This window comes from Gadus morhua, chromosome 1 (genome assembly GCF_902167405.1).
Source record: "Gadus morhua chromosome 1, gadMor3.0, whole genome shotgun sequence".
Taxonomy (NCBI): domain Eukaryota; kingdom Metazoa; phylum Chordata; class Actinopteri; order Gadiformes; family Gadidae; genus Gadus; species Gadus morhua.
In genome coordinates this window covers 18,787,658-18,810,545 of record NC_044048.1, presented here as the reverse complement: position 1 = coordinate 18,810,545, position 22,888 = coordinate 18,787,658, and the positions used below count along the sequence as shown (strand labels likewise).

Here is a 22,888-nt window from a genome sequence, read left to right as displayed (position 1 = left end):
TCTGCTGCAGTCAGGCAGTGCGGTGATCGTCCGCACGTTAACAGCGGCTGCCATGCTGATTGGTTGTTTGAGGCCTCGCACAACAACATACCCCCCCCCCCTCTCCCTCCTCCCAAGTTAATTTCCCATTGGTCAAAATGTATTTGTGAAGGGAGCGGGGAGAGAGAGGAGGGGTGGGGAAGGAGAGGGAGGGTGGTTTAGGATGTCAAATATTGAGGGGGTGTCGTGTCTTAGCCGGAGGCTACAAAAATGGTGCTCTGTGCATCTCTTGGGCAGGCGTGGAGGAGTGTCCCCCCCCTAAGTGAAACATAGCATAAATGAAGAGCAATGTGGTTTTAGAGGCAAGGAAGAGAGGCAAGCTGGTGGTCCACCAGTTTACCTGGTTCTTTACAGTCCCTCACAGGGCTCCCCTCCCTCAACACAGTCTGACACACAAGCACAGAGAGCAGCCGTTAGTGGTCACACAGAGGGGATCTGCTGGTCCCCAGCAGCAGGGAGTCATCATGAGTGCATGCACGTCCTGCCACTCTCTCTCCTCGCTCCTACGCTGTTTAACACAATGTAACGTCGGGCCGAGGCGGAACGCCTGCATGCGGCGCGCCCGCTCCGGGTTTTAGCGTCCCCGCCAGGGCTTGCAGCGGCTTGGGAGATATGCCCGTTACCATGGTGATCGTATTTCGCAAACACCGCCAGTGTGACTGAAAAGTGTATAAAGCTGCGTGATTATGAAACCCGGTACTATCCCCGGCAGATTAGCTACTCTGTCTGCTATTGGCTGGTCCTGCCCTGCCTTTCTCCCACATCCATTCAGTAGTGTGGAGATAAGGACCTTAAGGCACGGCATTACTTCAGTCGGGGGTCAGAAGTATATCGAAACGCATCATCTGCTCATTTTCAACCATTTACTAAAAGATTAAATAGATAACTTCCTTGCGTATGATATATTCATCCTTTTTTCCGGTCGCTACTCGAAGCAGATAAACGTTCTGAAATCATTTGTCATCGTCGGGACATGCTCACACGCCTGTTCACACTTCACTGAAACCATCAGATTCTCCTCCGCCGCCTCCCCGATACTCACCCTGTGTCTCGAGGCTCTCGCACAGCTCAGACTTGGCCTCCCCGTTGGGCCGCAGGCCGCCCTTGGGGTTGAACTTGTTGGACATGGTGGCGGCGGTCACCACCGCCTTCAGGCTGCGCTTGTGCTTGGGAATGTTCTGCTCAGGGTGGAGGAGGACCACGTAGACCTTAGGCATGTACAGCATGCCAAGAGAGACGGAGGCGCTCAGGCTGACCGAGATGGTCAGGGTGGTGGTCTGGATGTACAGCTGGGAGGTGGGGGGGAGAGACAAACAGGCACAGTTCAGAGCGCCGTTTCCCAACATGTTTCATTTTTTTTTACATTGTATTGGTTTTATTAGCAGTTGTCAAAATGATTAAATCTAAGGTTGCGGTGAAAAAGAATTTAATCTGAGTACTGACTGAAGTGTTAAGATAAGCACAATTTCATGTTTTTCACTAAACTGAAAGTGTTGTTTATTGTTCATGTGTACACCAAAAAACATGCACGTACAAGATACATTTTCATTGAATTCTCTGTCTGTTTGGGCTGGTGAAAGTGGTACTTGGCTGATAAGAGATCTTGGAATAGTGATAGTTTGAGAACCACTGGCTTAATAATAAACAGATCAGGTAAAGTCAAACACATTCAAGTGCACACACATAAAACAAAACAAATACGGGTGTGCTGATCAACAACGTGAAATGGAGTCAGGAGTTACATAAAGTCCTGCCTTTCCCTTTAGGAAGGAGTAACCAGTTCCTCTTGGTTTAAACAAAGGGGGTGTAAAATCAATCACAAAAAACATGTGACAGCCGTCTCACTAATAGACCTGCCTTAGGTTGGGACTGACAATATATTTGCAGAAATCATAAATGAGTTGTGTGGCATGGGAATAACCCCACAGGACTCACTAGCCACGAGCAACTATAAATAATGTTTTGCAGCATAACATATGTTATTTGGATCTGCTCATGCTATCATTAATCTTGCTGTTTTCTGGGGAAAGGGGACAGATTTCTACACAACCTAATACCAAATTAATCCTGGCTAGCTTGGCTACCCGTGTTTAACCCAGCGTGACTACGATCTAACCCTTCGCATGTGTAATCCGTCAAAAGCGAATCAATAAAAGGGCCAATCGATGCACATATAATGCAATATAGTTTCATGGAGAGAAATTTGCGGACAGACGTGAGACATAAAGGCCCGGGGTTGCGGGAGGCAGCCGTCCGTCCGCCTGCCGCTTTGCATTCATGCGAGCATCCGCACACCTGTGAGGCAGAATGCAGCCGAGGCAGCTCCCGGCGCCCTGACAGCTGAGGGAGCAGAGGTGTGCGAGATAACTAAGAGTTATGGAGCACTCCCCGATCCATTCCACTAGCGCAGGCAGCAGCACATAGCAGCAGCAGCAGCTCTCTGCTTTTTTAAATATATATATATACTATGGTTGAGGTAGGGAGCCATCTCCAGAGAAGATTACACCAAAGTCCTCGGGTGAGTTAGGAACAATATTGCCACCCTTCCCTCGCCTTCCATCTGCAGTGCAGTGTGATGCAGGAGGTTCCTGGACCGCGTGCCTCAAGCGTTGGCCTTGGTCGAGGAACACGCTTTACGGTTGCCGCTCTTGCTTCAGTAACAGAGCGAGAACCGGACCGTGGATATACTACCCCACATCCCCGCAGGCATTTGGTTATGACGCTTCTTTGGAGCAGGGTATGCTACACTTTGTCAAAGGCATCAAAGGTATCGGGCATCAAAACCTGATGTTTGATGCCTGGTGCATCAGACCGGCCTTTGAGCGAGACATGGGTTTGCCGGAAGGCCCTGAAGCGATAGGGCGGTGGCATCACTGCTGCATGACTGCACCCAACCCATGCCGTTCTCAGTTTTTTCAGATGGAATTGGTGTGGGTGGTTCAGACGGAAACAAAACAAAGACGTTGAACGTTTTCCCCTCGTGATCCTTCTTTATATTTGCTGTAAATTGCAAGATTGAGCCCCTTCTCGTTAGTAGGCGGGGGACTTTCAGAATTCCAAAAAACGAAATGACTTCTGTCAACGCTAAGTGGCTCTGCGATTGTGTTAGGCAAAGTGACTCTCTTTGGCTGGCGTGAGTAAGAGGGGTCTGGGAGTGTTTATGGTAAGATGAGACATGCCCCCCCAGCACGACGTTCTGTTAACCTAAGAGAGAGTTACGGGCTGGACAGCATATTTTATTGGTAGGATGTATCAGTTATAGGATGGGGTTTCATTGATACAATTATTGAAATCAATAAAGATCAACAAGGACTACAGATATGTCCAGGTAATTGAAGCTACAAGCTAGTTCAATTGTTATGTATTTTAACTTTTATTAACTCATCATCATAAAGCTTCCATGAATATCTTAAATGATCGCCAAAATCAGTCGTCGTGTTTATCAGTGACAGTAATGCATCATTCATCGGAACCTGATGGAACATTTAGAAACACAGTTCAAAACAATGTCAAGGTATTACGACTATCACCAGAAGGGATTTATGCTTCCTCGTTGACTTGCCATTACAGTGGGCCTTAGATGTTTGCTTACCCGCTGCAGAGATTTATCACACATTGTAGATTTAGTAGACGGGAGACCCTCAACAAGCAAAAACACTGCTAAAATAACCTTCATCACCCTGTGGCATGTATTCAGCTCTTACTAATCAGATTGTTGACGTTCATATTCCTCCACCTCCTTCTTCTATCTGAATGTAACCTCCCACATCTCAACACTGTTCTTGTTGCGTTGCAGTGGGCTGAGTCGAGGGCACGGGATACATACTCCCAGATATATCAGCAGCATTCCGGAACAGTTAACGTTCCCATCGTCAAATGGAAATGTTTGTCTGATGTATGGTTTTCATTGTTAAAGGGGCTGTAGGTGAGATTTAAGAGCCATCATGTGGGGGTAATTTGTTAGAAATGGCCCAGCTATCTGTCAGCTATTAGTGAGTGAACCGCTCTGTGAGAATATTCGCTCTGAGTTTACTGGCCTGCCTCCGTATCAGGCAGTTTCTTCTCAAAGTGAAGCTGCGTTGTGGAGGAAACCCGCTTTGCAGCCTTTCAGGGCCGCCACGTGGTGTTGGAAACATGCTAACGGCTGCTTTTCAGAGGGTTATCGTACAACTCTATATTTGTTAGCTCACTAACAGCACACCCTAGCTCTTATATAAGCCTTATATGGAAAGCTGTGCAAAAATATGGCCTGACAAAAGTATAAGTAGCAGACCTTTGAGGCATTTGGGTTTTAATACCGCAATGTTTTTGGGTTCTTCAACGCAATAATGACTCAATTGCTATTCAATTAGTAGAATACACACTTTTGGGAGATATTTAAGTACGGTGTGTGCTTAACCTTCCATAGGCTGTATTGCTTAATTCTGCAATTTCCTCCTAATTGTCTTCCTTCACAAGCAAGCATCATTTCTATCCATCTGCAGGGATTTAGGGGGATTTACTTTTTTTGGTGTTCCCCAACATAAAACACACACACGCTCTCACACACACACATATACACACAATCCAACAAGTTCACACACAATTTAAGAAACTTTGGGGCACACGACTTAGGCACACGCGACTGCTCTTAATCAATGCAATTCCCTCAGTTATTAATCTTATGATTTATTGTGTCACCATACAAAAACGCAAAGAAATTTTTCCAACAAACCAGAAAAACTGAACAAAAATGAACTTCTATGAGTGTAACACCTCCCTTTGCTTAGAGTCATTGCACTGCCAAAGCTCCCATATATATACAATTGGAAAACACGTTTTCGATTGTCCAAATAACAACGTGCCATCATCACGTCATGATTCGACCCATCGTTTACCTTTTCTGCTGACTGAGAAGTCCCGAAGAAGATGGGGATGAAGGCCAGCCACACGATGCAGGTGGTGTACATGGTGAAGCCGATGGGCTTGGCCTCGTTGAACGTCTCCGGCACGCCTCGGGTCTTGATGGCGTAGACGGTGCAGGTGACCATGAGCAGCATGCTGTACCCCAGCAGACAGATGAGCGACAGGTCCGAGATGTCGCACTTCAACACCCCCCGGGCCATCAGCGGGTTGGAGGTGCGCTGGTCCTCGTAGTCGATGACGGCCTGGGAGGGGTCCACGCCGAACCAGATGCACACCCCCAGGAGCTGCACCGAGATCAGGGTGAAGGTGATGACCAGCTGGGAGGCGGGCGAGATGAAGCGCGGGGCGCTCACCGACATCTTGCCCTGCTCGAAGATGCGGTAGATGCGGTTGGTCTTGGTGAGCAGCGCCGCGTAGCTGATGCTCATGCCCAGGCCCAAGAATATCCTTCGCAGCGAGCATATGCCCACGTCGGGCGTGGAGATCATCAGGAAGGTGGTGGCGTAGCACAGGAAGATGCCCGTCAGCAGCACGTAGCTGAGCTCCCGCCCGGAGGCCTTCACGATGGGCGTGTCGTTGTAGCGGATGAAGGTGAGCACCACGAACATGGTGGCCATGATGCCCAGCACGGCGATGAGCACGGGGAACACAGCCCAGGGGGAGCTCCACTCCAGCTTGACGATGGGGATGGGATCGCAGCCCGTGTGGTTGGGGTTGGGCCTCAGGTCGAAGCGGCACATCTTGCAGCTGTACGTGTCGGCCTGGTACTGGTAGCCGTCGCAGTTCTCGCAGTGCCAGCAGCACGGGATGCCCTTCACCGTCTTCTTGCGCTGCCCCGCCTGGCAGGGCTGGCTGCAGATGGAGGAGGGGACGTCCTGGGAGGCGCCGGGCCACTGCATCTGGTTGGTCTGAGGGGAGGATGTCGGAGTTGGTCATGCTCGCACCATTTCAGATAGCCCGACAGGACACCTCGGCTGTTATATTCTGTCATTGCTGACGTTTTTTGCAAAAGCGTACCCTACTTTTGAAAATATGCATAATCCTTGCTCATTATCTGGCTTCATGATAGCGATATCGAGCAGACGATATCTGAAAACCATTAACGAGAACCGAAACAATAAATACATATCTCCATGGACACACCATTCAATTTCTGTTTGTTTCTGTCTCCTTGGGTATTTTAAACTGTGAAGGCGGGCGATGAGAAGGCAGTCACAGTGGTGCTCACCACTTGACACAAGCCTGATCCTTTTCAACAAAGACATAATTGTTTTATAAAGCCTTGTGTCTACAGTGCTTTATCTTGCCAGAAAAATCACCCTTTTTTAATTAGCTAATCAAAAGGCTTGTCGCCCCTTAATTGAAGGCAGGAAATTGAACGAGTTTGTGGCGTACTGATATCTCAGGATGGGATAATGCTTGTTCAACAGGCCTGTGCTTGTTGTGACAGTGTTTTGTTATGCCAGGCTTGCCATGCTTGCGAGGCTTAATAAACTGAAATAGCATTTGGGAAATGAAATCATGTACAATAACATATGGGTGTTCATGTGATTGTTTTGAAATTATCTGTCCATATGGTGCCATTTATGCTTCTCCTCAGAGCCTGTGGTGATGGCAAAACGGTTGCAATTTGCATTTCTTCTTATACATTTACCAAGGTGTTTACAAACTGTAGCCGAGCTATATTGAACACTCCAGATCCTCTAACAACATAGGACATGTGTTTTTAATTGCTATTGCACGTTTGACATTGAAATCACTGTCGGCCTATGTTACATTGAAACATGTAATGCACTAATGCAATGGTTTTCTTAAGTACTGTTGAAACAGCAGCAAGAGCTCATACTGGACACAGTGGAGCCTCTGATCTCAATGGAGGATTTCCGATTGGCAGACATTCATGTGTAATATTCTATCTGTTACATTATTCAGAAGGAAAATCATGGTATTTAACATTGAAGGACAACCGTACGTCTAAGTGGAGGTGATCGGTCCAGTGGCCGATGATCTTGTACTCCATGGTGTTGTTGGTAATCTGGTACTGGTAGATCTCATAGCGACCTGGAGCATCTCCGTTCACGTTGAACACTACCGGTGTGCCAGCAATACCTGAGGACAGAAGGAAATGTACACAAAGGCTAAAGGTATGCCGCTAAATATCGATAAATGGCATGCCCCAAACTAACCCAACCTGCCCCTTGGCAACTATGGAGGTAGATTTGTGTCTTTATTATGCAATCAAAAATAATAGGTTTGAGAGCAAAACTTTCCACACTGCAATCAAAAAATAGGTTTGAGAGCAAAACTTTCCACACTGCAATCAAAAAATAGATTTGAGAGGGAAACTATCGACACTTCAATCAAAAAATGTTTTATTGCAAGATAAATTAATGTGATAAAAAAAATATTAATGGGAATCCAAAAGTTTTGTTTGCAAACCCAAAAGTTTTGTTTGCAAATCCAAAAGTTTTGTTTGCGAATCCAAAAGTTTTGTTTGCGAATCAAAAAGCTTTGCTTGCGAATCCTAAAGTTTTGCTTGCGAATCCAAAAGCTTTGCTTGCTGTTGAGCTGAATCTCGTGGGCGGGACCTACGCCAAAAGATGTAAGACACGTCTCTATTGGCCAGTCTCGATCGGAGTGACAGCTTGGCAACATCCACAGTTAGTAACGAGAGAGGGAGTTCTATTTCATGCAGGCTACGCCGTCTAGGCTTCGCCTTATGGGCTTGTCCCGTGCGCGCGCTTGCGTGCCCTGAAAATCCCGTAGGCCTCCCTGTCAGCCGACAAGGAGACCATGGCAGAGGAGAGCAGGGCGATGTTGTTGACCGCCGCCGCAGATTGAGAGGCACAAACGAACAGGCCGACAATCTGCTTCTGGAGGCGGTCGGGGGGCAGCGGCTTTTCGGATGTTGCCAAGCTGTCACTCCGATCGAGACTGGCCAATAGAGACGTGTCTTACATCTTTCGGCGTAGGTCCCGCCCACGAGATTCAGCTCAACAGCAAGCAAAGCTTTTGGATTCGCAAGCAAAACTTTAGGATTCGCAAACAAAGCTTTTTGATTCGCAAACAAAACTTTTGGATTCGCAAACAAAACTTTTGGATTTGCAAACAAAACTTTTGGGTTTGCAAACAAAACTTTTGGATTCCCATTAATATTTTTTTTATCACATTAATTTATCTTGCAATAAAACATTTTTGGATTGCAGTGTCGATAGTTTTGCTCTCAAATCTATTTTTTGATTGCAGTGTGGAAAGTTTTGCTCTCAAACCTATTATTTTTGATTGCATAATAAAGACACAAATCTACCTCCATAGGGGGGCAGCGGCTTTTCGGATGTTGCCAAGCTGTCACTCCGATCGAGACTGGCCAATAGAGACGTGTCTTACATCTTTCGGCGTAGGTCCCGCCCACGAGATTCAGCTCAACAGCAAGCAAAGCTTTTGGATTCGCAAGCAAAACTTTAGGATTCGCAAACAAAGCTTTTTGATTCGCAAACAAAACTTTTGGATTCGCAAACAAAACTTTTGGATTTGCAAACAAAACTTTTGGGTTTGCAAACAAAACTTTTGGATTCCCATTAATATTTTTTTTATCACATTAATTTATCTTGCAATAAAACATTTTTTGATTGCAGTGTCGATAGTTTTGCTCTCAAATCTATTTTTTGATTGCAGTGTGGAAAGTTTTGCTCTCAAACCTATTATTTTTGATTGCATAATAAAGACACAAATCTACCTCCATAGGCAACCTGCATCACATCAAACCCGCCTTTATTTATAAAGCGTTATTATTTGTGCAAAGCAGCAACACAAAGTGCACATCAAGGGAAACGACCCAAACCACCAATGTCCATTTGGGTAAAAGCATTTCCCCCCCATTTTTTTAATTATTTATAATTTGCTTAAAGGGACTCTCACCTTTGTTGCATTTGAGAATTACAGCACATTCAAATCATCCCGCCTTCCTCCAATGCCCCACCCCCTAAGCGTTATTTTTTAGAGTACAAAACTAAGCGTTATTTTTTTTTGAGTACTGTAACGACCTCGCCGGTGACATAATGATGTCGAGTCATTAGTAGTTGAAGGTAGTTTTAATGAACCAAAACCAGGTCACTGAAACCCGTAACATTGTAACCAACGGCAGAAAACCGACACAAAACAAACCCCGGTTACCCCGGCAACCCCCAACACGGTCTCACTCGCGTGCAGGCCCCCACCCTCCTGTTCTTCCAAGGCCCTCCCCCAGCTGACCTAATGATTCGCCCCCACGCTGATTGACAAGAAGAACATTACAATACATGCACATAGAACAACTGGCATAGCGGACAACGAAATATAATGTAACACATAACACAAACTATTTAACTGTCCCAGGGTCGCTACAGTACAAAAGTTCTAGACTCCCATGGGTTATGTTTAGACTCCCATGGGTTATGTTTAGACTCCCAGGGGTCATAATATCTACCAGGGGTCTAGTAAACAAGAAATTTAGCAGGTGGCTCACTGTAATTTTATGGGCTTCGTGTGATACCGTTTTGAGGCCCCATGTTGAAGGACAGTGGTCCCACTGAGTATAAGAAAGGTGTATGAGCATTACAAACAGAGTAGCGGGACAACGTAGCGTCTGAGGCCGAAATGGGTCCCCTAATCGGACTGAATGGTGCGGTTGGGTGCCAACGGTCCGGAGGTCTTCCTGTAGCTCCAGAGTAGCGGGACAACGTCGCGTCTGAGTCCGAAATGGGTCCCGTAATCGGACTGAGTGGTGCGGTTGGGTGCCAACGGTCTGGAGGTCTTCCTGTAGCTCCAGAGTAGAGGGACAACGTCGCGTCTGAGTCCGAAATGGGTCCCGTAATCGGACTGAGTGGTGCAGTTGGGTGCCAACGGTCTGGAGGTCTTCCTGTAGCTCCAGAGTAGCGGGACAACGTCGCGTCTGAGTCCGAAATGGGTCCCGTAATCGGACTGAGTGGTGTGGTTGGGTGCCAACGGTCTGGAGGTCTTCCCGGAGCTCCAGAGTAGCGGGACAACTTCGCGTCTGAGGCCGAATCGGGTCCCCTTGTCGGACTGAATGGTGCAGTTGGTGGCCAACAGTCTGGAGGTCTTCCTGAGGCTCCAGAGGAGGGTAACTCTGTGAGTCTGAGTCCGAGATGAGTCCCCTAATCGGACTGAATGGTGCAGTTTCAGTACGCCGTGGACCACTTTGGTCTGCCATCGTCAGTCGCTACGGTCGCTACTCGCTACTGTCTGCCGTGGAATCAAAACAAACCCTCTAGTTGAGGACGCGCCTTGATGACGCGGGCCCGAATGCGCCACAAGAAGCAGACGGAAAACCTTATATATCCATGCAGCAAACAGACAGGTCTGTCGGCCAATAAGGTCATTCGGTCCGAAGAATTTTATTGGTTGAAGTTTTCACTAAATATTATGAGAGTAAAATAATTGTTTGTTTTTACTCCTGGTGGGTCTGTCTTGCATATTAGAGTGTTATTACCTTATTAATACCAATTTAACCTTATCCAAAAAAAGTGTAAAAATGCAACAAAGGTAAGAGTCCCTTTAAACTATTGCCGTGTTATTTGCGATGAACTTCATGAGACAACGTCGATGTTCCACTTTACCTGTTTACTTATCCTACGGTACAAACAGCCTCAGCGTTCAACGACAACGCAGCAAAACAAACGCTGATGTATGCACCACCCGCATCAGAAATCCAATGAGACTGCGAGGGGTGCTTCAGGCCAATGCGGTTACGCTCCTAATGATGGCAGCGAAATGGATGCTGACAGGCCGCTGCTCTGCTCTGCCTCTGCGGAGGGCCTGAGCCGCTGTCGGCTCGCGTTCGCACATCGTTTCCAACTCCTTCAGTGAGCCCATTGGCCTGTCGTGCCCGTCTTGACGCTAACCCGCAACGTCCCCCGCCTGTGCGTGCATGTGTGCGTTTGTGTGTGTGTGGAGTCTTTAGGGGCTCATTTTGAACAACGGCCTATAATAATATTCTTTCTGTGTTTATCCACTTCACTTCCCTTTACATATCCAAAATCTAAAATGGATGAAAAGTGTTTTTATTTTTGCAATGTACCAACGTGAACAAACATGGAGCTGAGAGTTTTTTTGCTGAAATTGTATTATGATCCAAAGTCTTGATAAATGAAAGCTTAATAAAAACGGATTCTCTTCCCTGCTCTGATAACGTTGGGATACGATTTTGTGGTTACTAAGCAGAATTCAAAACGCTGTAGGTGTTAAAGTTAACACAACCTCTTAAAAATACATTACACTATACCAGCCTAAAAAATGTGCAGAAAACAGATAAGAAGTTAACATAAAAGTGAGTACAAAAGGCAGTGCCCCGATTAAATGTTCTCACAGGCCCTACATCATGGTTAATCTGGGTGGAGAGAGCCAATTGATCAGAGTTAAAGGGGTTGTTTCTCGTTCCAAGGCTTCTTCACCCACTTTGCTTATAAAGTGTCCTGTTGCAGGTTTAGATGGATTGGATTGCCCGTATTGCCTTTCTGCTTGTTAGGAGGTTTGCTTCCCTTCCCTGATATCTTGTGTCAGAAGGATTTGATACACATGATGGTTCTGAAATCTGTAAACGATTCTGCCAACTACATCTCTATCTCCTTGCCTTCCTTGAGTAAAGAACTTTTTACCTTTCTTTGCAAGAATCACCTCCAGGAATAAACATTACACTGTGCCTAATTAATGTTCTAGTACATTTCATATCACCGAGAAACCATGTGTTGAATAAATAGTTCCCTTTCTAATTTATGACCAGACCTCTTGGAATTAAATGTGGTAAATTACTTTCTTGAGTCCATTTTTACAGTGAAAGGTGGTCTTAGAACCCCACCGTGGTGAAGGTCCATGCAGGGCTCAAAGGGTCCTGTTTGTGTAGCTGGGAAAAACATTCACAAAGGCGATGCTGAAAAGGCACATCGTCCCTGAGACTACCTGTGATGCCTCAAAAGAAACAGGGAAAGTGTTTTTCCATGCAAAGCAGAGATAACATAGAAAAAAGCATCTAGCATGCATCAATATGTATCAGCAGTCATCAACAATATTGTAAGCCGGGCCAGGTTTCCTGTTTCCTTTAGTCAGCAGGGCAGCCTGAAGAAAGTTCCCAGCATTACGTTGGATGAAATGAACTCTTCCCGTTGTTTTTGAAAAAGCTTTTACGTTTTCAATTCATCCGTGCACAAAGTGTCTAAAGCGAATACGCTTTTAGCGGTAATGTGTTTGTAGCATTGATTTCGAGCGGCCTTTGTTTTAGCTAGTGCTTTACATTTCTGAGTCGCCCATTCACTCACGTCATAAATAAATGAATACATTAAGTGTACAGGTTTCTATAGGTTTTATCAATTCCATGCTGACTTTTTCTTAGAGAATTAATCTACGTGGTTACACACTGGGTTAATATTGAACTATGTATCTTATAATATGCTGCTAAAATGTGTTGTTGGTGAAGGTTGAGGGCATATTTATGTGTCCTTTCTTTCTCTGACATACTGGTCAATTTATCTCTTATTTAACTCTTACGACATTAAAGAAAACCAGCTCAAGATTAATATTCTGTGAATTCAATCAGACAAAAGAGATTAAAACGTTTTCATATAAATTCGATCCTATGGACCAAAGTCTTGACTGCCTAACAGTGTTCATGAATGCATAATTACCCCTGAAGGTTTGAACTGAGTCACGAAATTATCCATGCTCCGCTAATGTTACATTTTTGGAGAGTTTGCTTGAACCTTCGGTGATGTTTCCCCGCTTGTGTGTGATTAAAAACATTATCTTCGACCAGACCCCAGTGAGACATGTCATCTGTCCATGGCCTTTGGCCTGGATCAATAGATTACATTACATTACATTTACTTGCTGCCGCAAGCAAATATGATAATCCTGCTATTGGGATAGACAAAGATATTTTCTTATACTACATATTTATAAAATAATATACTGCAATATTTTTTACATTTAATTATAGTCTAAAATAATGACATGCTACATTTGCCTGTTATTTTCGACTCCTTCCTATGCCATATTTCTGCTGGTTTTGGTACACATAGTAAAACTTGACTAAGTAAAAGTAGTCAAGTAGTCAACTGAAAAAGTAGTCAACTGCTAAAAGACTTTCCTAGTGTCTTCCTATTGGTCAGCTATCCCTGGCAACGATGGGTCAGAGGGAAGGCTCACCTGTGAAGTTGACATCGCGGATGTACTTGAGCAGCAGCGTCCCGTTGATGGTCTCCATCTTGGGGCACAGGCCCACGTTGCCGGGGCACAGGCTGCGGTGCATGTTGTGCAGGGCGTGGGCCATGGCGTACACGGCGTCGATCACAAACTGCACCTTGCCCTCCTGCTCGTAGGAGGAGTCCCTTCCGATTCGCTCGTGATCTGAGAGGAGGCAGTGCGAGACAAAAGCATTGATTTATTCCCCGGCAATTATAAAAGATTGTTGCCTTGTGCAACATGGGATCATTATACTTGCAATAAACCTTATGATGGCCCTGGGTTTGCCTCACGGTTTTGTTTGTGTGGTAGCCTTCTCCTATATGTTGTTGAATCTTATTTGATTGGCTAGGCGTTTGTCTGCTGTGTAAAATGTTGGCAGGAGTCCCTGCTTGTTTTTGAAAGAAGGAGGCAAAGTCTTTCAAGGACGATTATTCACATTGTCTTGCCCCATACAAAGGAAACGGTAACATGAACGAGAGTACAAGCTCAACAATCAATCCGTAATATGAGTGCCGCACAAAAACGCGTCGAAGGGTCAAATCGAACAAATTCTAGTCCGTTGAGTGTTCTGATTCTCCATTCAATCCGTTGTTCGCAATATTGAATATATTAAGAGATGGGCCCTACATGTTAAGTACCAAAAACATGCAGTCTGCCGTAGCGCTCAATCAAAAGCCCCCTACCCAACACATTTGCCCTCTTATTATTGTGATGCATGAAAATATATAGATATAAAAGTACATATGTTTGTGTTGTCTATGTATAGACCCCACACAGGGCTTCCACTTCTGAGCGGGATTACTTCCACCTCGGGGTCGTGTTTGTGCGAGGCGAGGGGCTCGCGTCTCGCCGGTGATGCATCAATCAAGGGCGGCGGGTGTGATGGAGTGGAGGAGGAGGAGGATGAGGAGGAGGAAGAGGGAGCACGACACATCTAATCATTCCTCAACATTAATGTAATTAGTTATGACAGCTGTGTATTAATCACAGGCGAGGTTCTGCGTGGCGCTTTGAGAACGTGTTAATCATCGGGAAAGGTTTAAATTACCGCCGTAATGCTTTGGTTATCCGAGCACAGGTGAAGGCAGAGAACAGGCAGAGCCGGGGTGACAACCTGCCGCTGGTTGGGCCGCAGAAGAACAAGATTATGTTTCAGATCAAGACAATGCTGCCCGTCAGCCATATTGTACCTCTGTTATCCTCAACTTCATATTCAAATTATCCAACTATCCATTTGTATTCAAATTTTTTATTATATATCGTATCCGGGGGTTAGCTGACTCTAATTACGACAGGGATACAATTTGTCAAATGTACTCACTCACTGTCTCTCTCTCTATTTCATTCTTTCTCTCTTTCTCTGTATCCTCTCTGTATCTGCTTTCTCTATTTCTTACTCACACACACACACACACACACACACACACACACACACACACACACAACACTAGTTCTCCAGGTGGCCCACACAACGTTCCCATATCTGGCAGCCGAAGAGAAGCCCAAATCAAAGCTGTGACACAACGAGGCGACGGCTGCAGACACAGACACAGAGGCGGTGCTCGCTTGCACACAACACACTGACACAGCACTTTGTTGTTTCCTTTGATGCATTATGCATGTGCAGAGAGGCGAGTTGTCGGAGTCACGAGAGGTGAAATCCCTCTGAGCCCCAGGGATCAGCCCTCTGACCTCTCCTTCTCCCCTTCCTGTTCACAACATCTTCCCGGGGATCCCTCATCAACGAGGATTGGCTTCTCTCATGGCGGCTTCGACGACGCTGGTGTCCTTTTCCTCCCTGTCCCTCGGGAGACATCAGCGTCTCCGCCTAAACCTGTCAGAGATCTGTGTGATGGTGCGCCACCTCCATCTCAACCCGCCTGAGAATAGATATCTTGTTATCTATTGTCATTTGAGACACTGTTTGCCTCTCCATTAAGCCCAGTTGATTATGAAAATAAACCTGCTGCCTGTTTTCCTGAGGTAATGACTCATTACCGGCTTTCCTCGCAGACCATGTTGCATTTATCTTCCAATCTAACAATACGGCACAGAGTTAAAGACGATCCTAAGGAGCGATACAGCTACTAGTCTAGTCCTCGTGGCTCGATCATGGCGTTGCTTTACCAGCTCGGTCTAAAGGAAGCGCTCATTAGCCTCTTCAGATGTGTTCACAATGTAGCAGCGGGTCCCCCCGTCAGACCAACCTAGTGGACGCCTGGCACGTCACTCCTCATTCCTGCTTCAGCAGCCGCACATGGAGATCAAACCCTCAGGGGCTGGCGTTCCGTGTTCATCAGCGTATCTTCCATCCCGCAGACGGCATCGCTCAACATTAAACTCCACCCGACCTGCCCTTTGTTGTTTGCTAATGAATGCATGGGGCTGTGATGGCTTCCTGCAGCCCACGTAGCAGGCACCTGCCACCGTCTCTCGCAGCCTGTAAAGAGACCGCCTGGAACACCTTAACGTTCAGCTCTCTGTGGCACTGTTGTTGGGGGGGGGGGGGGGGGGTACACCGGGTTCACGAAGGCTCGATGGATAGCTATGTTTGATTCCTCTGTTCTCTGATCTGCACTCTTAGCTGATGCCTCTTGGAAAGCTGTCGTATTGTCCCATATACAAGGGCCCCCTGGGCCCTGATGAGGGCCGCTATCAAAATCAAATGCGTTATTATTGTTCTTACTGCACAGCCAATTATTCTAACCAATTGTGACTTCACCGTTGTTTCCACAATTTCCAACCTTCACGATGATTGATTTTAAGGATACAGAAATATAAATAAAAAGTGAAATACAAATGGGACAAACAAACCAACATATGGTTCTCTGGCACTTCTATCAGCCAAGCCACTGCTGGTGAATCAGAGCTCACGATACTCCCACAAATAGCACATTACAGCTTCCCTCAACATGCTCACTTTCACACCGCTAAAGCGCCGCCGCTATGCTAACCCGTGACAACACTCTGCTTCCTGTATTATTATTAAGCACGGAATGAAGCATGAATATAAAATAAATCATTTCCTGCTTACACACTTACTTCCACAACCAGTTCATGGAATCTTTTGAATTTCCTACTGTAAAGCCCCTGCACCAACTCTGCTCACTAGCTGTTTCCTTAGTGTCGGTAGTTTGACGTTTGTCACCTGTCTTAATTATGCACCATTCACGAAAAACAAGCGATACAAATGACCGACAATTATTTTCATACAGTCATACTAATTGGGATCATGTCGGTGAATATGTCCTCCTGTCCTCCTACGACAGGTGGCTGAGCGTGAGCAATCATCACCCATGTGACAACCATTTTGTTTCACCTTTGTGACTGGTTGCCTATATACATTTTGATTACCAACCTTGGGAAAATTAAGTTATATTTTTTAACCAGGTTATCCATGTTCATAAAGCCTGCATGAATCATCATGGTAGGAATGCATGAGGCAAAGTATCTAACATGTGCTATTCTTGGTCCATCTTTAGAGCATTGTATAGTCACTACAGCAGCCCCCCCCCCCCCTGTCCATAACCCCCGTCATCGCATCATGCAGTCAGATCCCCTTTGCATCGCAGTCGTCTTTCCCTAAGTCCTTATGAATCCTCCTTTATATATTTTCTTGACTTCATTTTAGGGTCAAGAAAATGTGGTTAATAGAGGACATACAACATACTTTATTTGACTTATGCAACCGGCGCTTTTGAGTAAAGCTGCATTTTCCACCTACCCTGAGTCAGATCTCTGTACCCGGGTTCACCGCCCTGCACAGGCAGACACCTGGGTTCATGCGTTCGTTCTGAGGGCGTGTTAACATCTTGGTAACGTGCTTTACAAATTGAAATAACTAGCAATTACCCTGCAAGAAAGGATACATTTGAAGGTGTCCAATTTGTAGCAAGGTAAAAATAACAACATGGAAGCATAATGATACACAATCATCTCTTCTGCACGTCATAGGCACAACGTCTCACAACTTAAATATGCTGAAATCGAACCTAGAGTGAGAAATGATTTAGTTTGGTATAATTAACAGGAACTTCAAAGTTTGAATGTTATAGGACTAGGAAGGTATATTTCCTGTCTTTTAATGTAATTACACTATCATTATTACGAAGTCAGTAGCCTAGTGATACTTAACCAGAACATGAACCCTCATAAATTATACAAATTGTATGATTTTCACTAATGTAACATTACACAAATAAATATAACCATTTACATCCAAATAATACAACGAAATCTGGTCATCACCCATTTATTGATGACTTTTTAACTGTAATTTGTAAACATTTCCGTGATTCAAAATAAAAGCTTAGCTAATAGAGTAAAAACAAGGTAAGAACTATCGTGTTATATTCATGAACGGTACATGGTAATTGATGAAACTTCCAACCGTAAACCGACAGAAGTGAACTCCTAAGGAAGAGCGGCTGGTGTGATGTTTGCTTTCTGCAGCGATGACGGGAACGAAAGCTAATCTAGGAAGCTACAGATCCACCCAGTGCTGCTTCACTCCACATGCCCATTCCTTTGAGGAGTGGGAAAGCCGAACCAGCAGCTGTGACATGTGTACAGCAAAGGTGTTAAGATTAAGTGTTTTAATATGCCGGGAATATATGAGTGGATTATAGATGCACTGCAGTTCCAGGGTGGAGGGAGCTAATGCATCTCTTGCAAGATTTCAAAAAAGTTATTAAGATTGAATGAATTTCAAAAATCTGGGAAGTCCGGAGAAGGGAATGGAATACGGGAAGCCCTTCCTGCCTGCTCTGGCCTCTAGTATGTCTGGTTGGAGCGTAGTACGGAGTTGACAGTCCCAGTGTTTTTAGAGTGCACTGCAACGTATTATAACATAGATACTTTTCAAGGTAAACCAAACTAGGTTTGCAATTATGATACACAATTCAGTGATAATGTTGCGTTATTTTGTTGATACTCAATTCCGACTATTTAATATGTCTCATGTTTGTTTTTAATATAATCATTGATTATATGACAGCAATATTAGGTATTTAATCCACAGATTTTATAATGGGCTCCAACGATGTGAACCTACATCGTGTGAAATTTCACAGTAGAATGCTTAAACTTTCTGTTACATTCTTACCTAGAACTGCTTTTTGGAAAAACCTGGCAACTAGTAGAAATTCGTAGTGAAACACCAAGTACGGAGACACTTCCTGTTCAACAGGTGGCTCCGCTTCTATTCACAGGAATCTGTTTGGTTTGTGTTGCTGGAATTATCTAGAGCATACTCCAAAATCAATGCTTACTTGACTCAGCGGAAGCAATTTAAGAACCCTGAGAAGGCACTGAATGATTTTGAAGTCTTAATTCCACCAATTATGATAGAGACATTGCCAATTCCAAGTAAAGCACAAAAGCTTTATTATATTTGTAATGCTGTATTTCCCTCGTTTGTCTTCCCTAATACTCCACCATCCTCTCTCTCTCTCTCTCTCTCTCTCTCTCTCTCTCTCTCTCTCTCTCTCTCTCTCTCTCTCTCTCTCTCTCTCTCTCTCTCTGTCTCTCTGTCTCTCTGTCTCTCTGTCTCTCTATTCCACACACACATAGTGTTGTACCTGCATTACAAACAAGGTATTCTCAGACCCAGAAATCCTCCTGTTACTTCTGGGAGGATACAGCAGAGCCTGGCTGGAAACTGAAACCTGTAAGGTGCAGAGTTATACCCATATGATATGTCTAGGGGAATCACCTTCAGTGTTCCCAGGCTCTGTTTGTCTACCGTTCCTCTTATCTCATATAAGTGTGTTCAACTGAGCATTAAACACACATGCACGCACACACGCACACGCACACACACACACACACACACACACACACACACACACACACACACACACACACACACACACACACACACACACACACACACAGATACACTTGACATCCGTAAAAAAACAACAACCCTATCGTTCAGTTTTAATGATTAGATCTTGATTATGTACATAATCATTATATGATGCTGTCGTTTTTTATGACGTGCTAACGCAATCCTCTCATATATTAAGCATTCGGGGACATGAAACACATGTCACTGATATAGAACATCGATAATGTTAAGATGTAATGCGTTTCCATATTCATCTTGCAGTAAGAAGCAACCACGGTTAACGTACACTCAACTCTGTGGGTTGTTGTGCGCCTCATTAAAGCAAGCCTGGGTGGTTTGTTAAGAGGTCTGGAGCCCCTAAACCCCCAGGTCACCCGGTGTGCTTCAGCTAGTGAACTCTAGTGCACTATTTCTCCCCTCCCTGTGTCACAGGGGCTGTGTTCATTCAGACGGTCCTAATAAGAGATAGACACTGAGTTCAATCAGCTCCTGTGCAGCTGCTTACACTATATCAGGAGAGGGGCTTTAGTTAATAGACATGATCGCTATCAGGGCTAGTTGCATAACAAATAGGGCGCGCACTGAGCTCCTCTATTGAGAATAAAGACGAGGGACGATAGGAACTAAACATAAACAAACAAATGCATTCATTCATTTGCTGTGTCACCTTGATAAATATTTTATAACAGATTATTTCAAGGTATTTATTATCGTACGCAACCCCTGTGTGCGAGTGTCTATTGGACCAGGTCTTTTGTGGCCTTGGAGACACTGCATGCTGTGAGTCAGTGACAGCAGTGCTTGGCATTCAGCTGCTTCTGTCGACGTAACTCAGATCCATGGATGATAACTACCCTATTTTGTATTCCATTCTCTTACCTTGCTGAAAAACTCTCAACAACCCATCATTATTAACACCAAGGCCCAGACTCTTATATAGCTATGGCTAAATCCAAATGTCCCAAGACACATGCTGCATCTTCTGAGCACCAGTGTGCATTTTCTATCCTCCTGCATTTTAAATTAATCCCTACGTATCAATCCGATGTATAGCAACCCTGCATCGTTTGACCTCATGTGGCTCCGAACGTGTCCGAGTGAGCCGGGCTACTCGCCGATCGGGGGCGACGAGCACAGGGTCACGAGACCGTATCTGACAACCCCAGCCCGCCTACAATGACTCACGCCGACTGTGAGGGATGGAACCACTTGAGCCAGTCCTACATCTCGCCCCCCCGCCCACACCACAGCCCACCCCAAATCTCCCCTCCTCTCCCTCCCCGAGTGTCAGTCGAGGCAGTGTGCTGACGCGATGGATGCCGCCGTGAGACCGTCTGACCCCCCCCGACATGACAGCTTTAATCACAGGAAGATTTGCTGATGTGTTCCGTCTGGTTCCGGCGACATAAGTATGAAGGACGTATTCATCTTAAATGGAGCGTGGTGCCCGCTCGGGCGAGAAGCCACGGCGAAAAGAGCCATTCATGCATCGCCTCTCAGCTGTGAGATTCTCCCGCCTCCCCGCTTTCCCCCGAATGAATCAATGGATCCGCTTGATTGGCCCTCGAATACGGTGCGAGCCGCTGTAGCAGCAGATCCCCCTAAACCGGCAGACATTAGTCTCAATGTACCCACGGAGCTACAACGTATAAACCCGCTCTTCAGAGCGGGTTTATACGTTGTAGCTCCGTGGGTACATTGAGATGCCGCAGCATTGTCTCTAACTGCTGCACATCCACCAACCGCTGGTGTTAATACCCCCTGCATATTTCATCAAAGCACATGAATCCTTCCTGGCCTTTTGTGAGGCCTCATGTATAATGCACGGCTACGATGCCCCCCTGCCTATCTGCTCTATAATGTCTTGACTCTTATACGGCGTGGTGTTTTGTATTTTCTACTATATAGGCGGAGGGGGGGGTAAGCTGTCCCAGTTCATTAGTGCTGGATTCATGGGGGTAGATGGGGGGGAAACCAACCAGGGAACAGCCTTTAAACAAATCTACTTCTAATGCGTGTTTAGTCGTATGTTTTTGACTGCACCGAAACACGGCGTCTGAAAATGGAGCAGTGTAGAAAAACGAACAAACATCTCCAGCGTCCTGCGTGTGTAGTGGAAGCCGTCAGCGGTGGATTAAAAAAAATGGCTGACATGTTGGAGAATAACGCCAGCACTCGCACAAGTACAATGGCGTGCACTCGGCATAGTGCTGATCCCAGAATAGACAGCCCTGCTATCCCCTGCTCATCTCATCATACTGTGAAGGCGAAGCCTGGCAGCTGTCACTAAAGGATTGCCTATAGCGAAAAGGTCGGGTTTAAAAAAAAGTAAAGGGCAGGAATTTGCAGTTTTGTAACTGCCTCCGTTTACTTGTACATTCAAATGATGAGGGGAAGCGCGGGGGGGGGGGGGGGGGGGGGGGGCGCACCCCAAGCGTTTAAGGAAGTAGGATGAGACTCATCCTGGCCTCATTCTCCTCATTCAGACTCAAAGCTTACTCACCTGAAAGCAGTGGGCTTATTTTTAGTTTCAGGTTTTAACAATAAATATTTAATGATGAATGTCAGCTCAACCATTTTTTTTACCCTTTTGACAGACGTGTTTGTATCTTGCACAGCAGGGCTTTTTCACTACACAGATTTCCAGTTGCAAAGATTGAAGAAGAACCACCATTATATATGTCATTTCTTAAAAGAAATATGAAATTAATTATCAATGTAAGGAGATGAATCAAACCTGTACACATTCTTACCATTGCTGGCAATTTGTCTGGTTAATTGTCAAGCTCAGGGTTAAACGTTGTGAGCTTTGAGGATTTCAGATCCAATTTGCTCTGTGAACCCAGATGAAATGAGCTGCATGGTTCAGCTCACCCCTAGTCAGAGCAGTGAATGCATGAAACCAAAGCCTACAGCGAGGGGAAATACTACCTCAAACACTCTCTAAGAGAATTTAAAGTAAATGCTACATGCCTTTTGCTTCAATCATCCATCTAACCGTGTTGTAAAGTAATTAAGAATGTGTTTTTAAACAGCTTTAATGATCCGAAAGACATTTTGAGTTATCTAGTTTAATGGCCCACATCCAACTTGTGTTGAAGTTTTCTTAGTCCGATGGGAAGCCTAACCCTTTTTTAATCAAATATCTAGTGCAGCCGTAACCGTACACTGCCTTTTATATAGCCTATGGAAACCGTCTATAGACACCGTCAAGCTAATGACGCATGGGCTAGCCCAGAGGTCAGCTCCTATCAGGAAAAACATAAATCCCCTGAAAACTGTTACTACAATCACATACTGTCCCAGAGAGAGGTGGCCATACAGTGCCTGCTTCAAATGAGCGTCATGTTATATGATATCATAAACTGCAGTATATTGGGACTCGTCCTTGGTCCTTGGTGGGTGTCCAGGAGTGCGAGAACTATAAACATACACTAGCCTCCGGCTTCAGGCTTGCTGGGTTGTTTACCTTCAATCTCTTTTGACATCAATATGCACAGCGTATGTATATAATCAAACATTCATGAGGGGACGGATCAGTCCAGAAATGTCAAATGTATGGTCAGAGACCAGCGTATCTGTCGACTTTTCCTTTCCCTTTTGGACTGAAATTAATGGATGTTGTGAGGAGAATTAAAAAGACAAAGCATGGACAGCCTCTGAGTTGCTGTTGTCTGGTAGTGTGGCATGGGCCCCTAATGGTAATCACCATGAGGCAGACTAGTGGCAGGGGCCCCCAATGTTAATCACCACTAGAGAGACTAGTGGCAGGGGCCCCCAATGTTAATCACCACTAGATAGACTAGTTGCAGGGGCCCCCAATGTTAATCACCAATAGAGAGACTAGTGGCAGGGGCC

The 22,888-nt window shown here is 45.4% G+C and overlaps 1 protein-coding gene across 2 annotated transcripts in view; it reads right to left on the bottom strand.

Annotated features, from left to right (window-relative positions):
• The window catches only part of LOC115549668 (glutamate receptor, metabotropic 4), a 143,258-nt gene that overhangs the window by 2,688 nt on the left and 117,682 nt on the right, over nucleotides 1-22,888 (bottom strand). The window contains exons 7-11 of one of the 2 annotated variants that reach the window (XM_030365006.1): nucleotides 13,141-13,341; nucleotides 6,917-7,053; nucleotides 4,917-5,852; nucleotides 1,082-1,328; nucleotides 380-425 (exon numbers count right to left, since the gene is read on the bottom strand). In XM_030365006.1, coding sequence (XP_030220866.1) covers nucleotides 388-425; nucleotides 1,082-1,328; nucleotides 4,917-5,852; nucleotides 6,917-7,053; nucleotides 13,141-13,341 — 1,559 coding nt within the window. In that variant the 3' untranslated portion in view covers nucleotides 380-387. The remainder of the gene's footprint in view (nucleotides 1-379; nucleotides 426-1,081; nucleotides 1,329-4,916; nucleotides 5,853-6,916; nucleotides 7,054-13,140; nucleotides 13,342-22,888) is intronic. The other variant, XM_030364996.1, reaches the window with a different exon arrangement.